General features: G+C 38.5%; 1 protein-coding gene across 1 annotated transcript in view; it reads right to left on the reverse strand.

The window, feature by feature from the left end:
• LOC102837706 (neuromedin-U receptor 2-like) overlaps positions 1–1693 on the reverse strand; it is a 45749-nt gene that overhangs the window by 6698 nt on the left and 37358 nt on the right. Inside the window, 1 exon segment of the mRNA XM_006863951.1 lies at positions 1164–1248. Coding sequence (XP_006864013.1) covers positions 1164–1248 — 85 coding nt within the window.

A 1693-nucleotide genomic window follows, 5' to 3' on the forward strand; every position in this document is an offset into this window, starting at 1 on the left:
TTTTTATGTGTTCCATGTGGTAAGGTCCATGTGTATAGTCATCTCCTATGCTGTCTAAAGAAGGTATTTGAAACAAAACAAATCATTGGTTTTGCAGAACTCTATCATGCATCATTTCTATCACCAAGGCCATATTTTCCAACTACTGATCCTTCGTCTTTGCTCCTAACCTTTACATTCCAATCATCAGTAATGAGCAATACGTCTTGATTGCATGCTTGATTGATTTCAGATTGAAGAAGTTGATAGAATTCTTCTATTTCATCCTCACTGGCTTTAATGGTTTGTGTGTAAATTTCAATAATAATGCTATTAACTGGGCTTCCCTATAGGCACATGGATATTATCTTATCACAGACAGCCTTGTACCTCATGACAGATCAGGATATGTTCTTTTTGACAATGAAAGCAACACCATTTCTCTTCAACTTGTCAAGCCTGGCATAATAAACCATGTGTTTGTCAGATTCACAATGGCCAATACCAGTCCACTTCGTCTCTCTAATGCTTAAGATATCTATGTTTATGTGTTCCATTTCATTTTTGACAACTTCCAATTTTCCCAGATTTATACTTTATACATTCCATGTTCTGATTTTCAATGGATGTTTACAGCTGCTTGTCTTCATTTTGAGCTGTGCCCCATTAGCAAATGAAGATCCCCTGGGCTTCTTGCCCACAGGCTTTACTCCATTCGTGTCATCATGGTCAGCTCACTTTGAGGAGGCAGGTCTTCCCCAGTCGCATTTTGAGTGCCTTCCCACCTGAGGGGTTCATTTTCCGGCTCTGTATCTGACAGTTTCTCTGCTATTCATAAGGTTTTCAGTGACTGAATATTTGGAAGTAGATCATTACTCTTTCTTACTAGTCTGTCTTTGTGTGGAAGCTCATCTGAAACCTGTCTACCATGGGTGACCCTGCTGATATTTAAATACCCCACTGGTATTTAAAATACCAGTGACAAAAGTTTCAGAATCACAGCAACTCACAAGCCACCACAGTACAACAAACAGACAGACAAGTGGTGAAGATGCTTGAGTCAGTCACGGGAAACCAGACCACATTGCTATGTTCAGGGGACATTCAGGGGGCATTTCTCTTAGAAGCAAGAGTGAAGGCAACTCCTTTATTTTTACCAATAACAAAAAAACTGGGAGACTTACACAGCATCTTGGTAACTGATTTTCTGGCTGGTCTCTGGATATTTGCAGTCATTTCATCTGCTTCAAGGAATTGGTCTTTTTTCAGCTGAAAGGTAAATGGAAAGAGGTGGTAAAAAAGATAAACACTTTATCTCTCTCTCTCTCTTGTTTTCTGTGAAGTATAGATGGCACTTAACAACAACAACAACAACAAATAACTTGAACATTCATGTTACAGACAGAAAAAAGAGATTTAGAAACATAGATGTATTGGTCAAAAGTTTAACAGTAAGTTAATGATGGAGTTCTCTCTGGAACTCTACTCTCCTAATTTCACATATGTCTATGACCATGTTGCAGTGCTATTGTTTACCATACGCAGTTCTGTAGATTACTAGTTATGTAGTTATTAGGTATTCTATGAAAAGTGTGAAATGCTGAAGGAAAGCCATGTTAAATGGAAACATTCATTCAAAAACATATCTATCATGTGGCAATCTGTCTTCTATGTTGCAGGTGGTGGTGGTTTGTGGTTCTGTGCTGCCAAGTCA

This window comes from Chrysochloris asiatica, unplaced genomic scaffold, assembly GCF_000296735.1.
Source record: "Chrysochloris asiatica unplaced genomic scaffold, ChrAsi1.0 scaffold00057, whole genome shotgun sequence".
NCBI lineage: Eukaryota > Metazoa > Chordata > Mammalia > Afrosoricida > Chrysochloridae > Chrysochloris > Chrysochloris asiatica.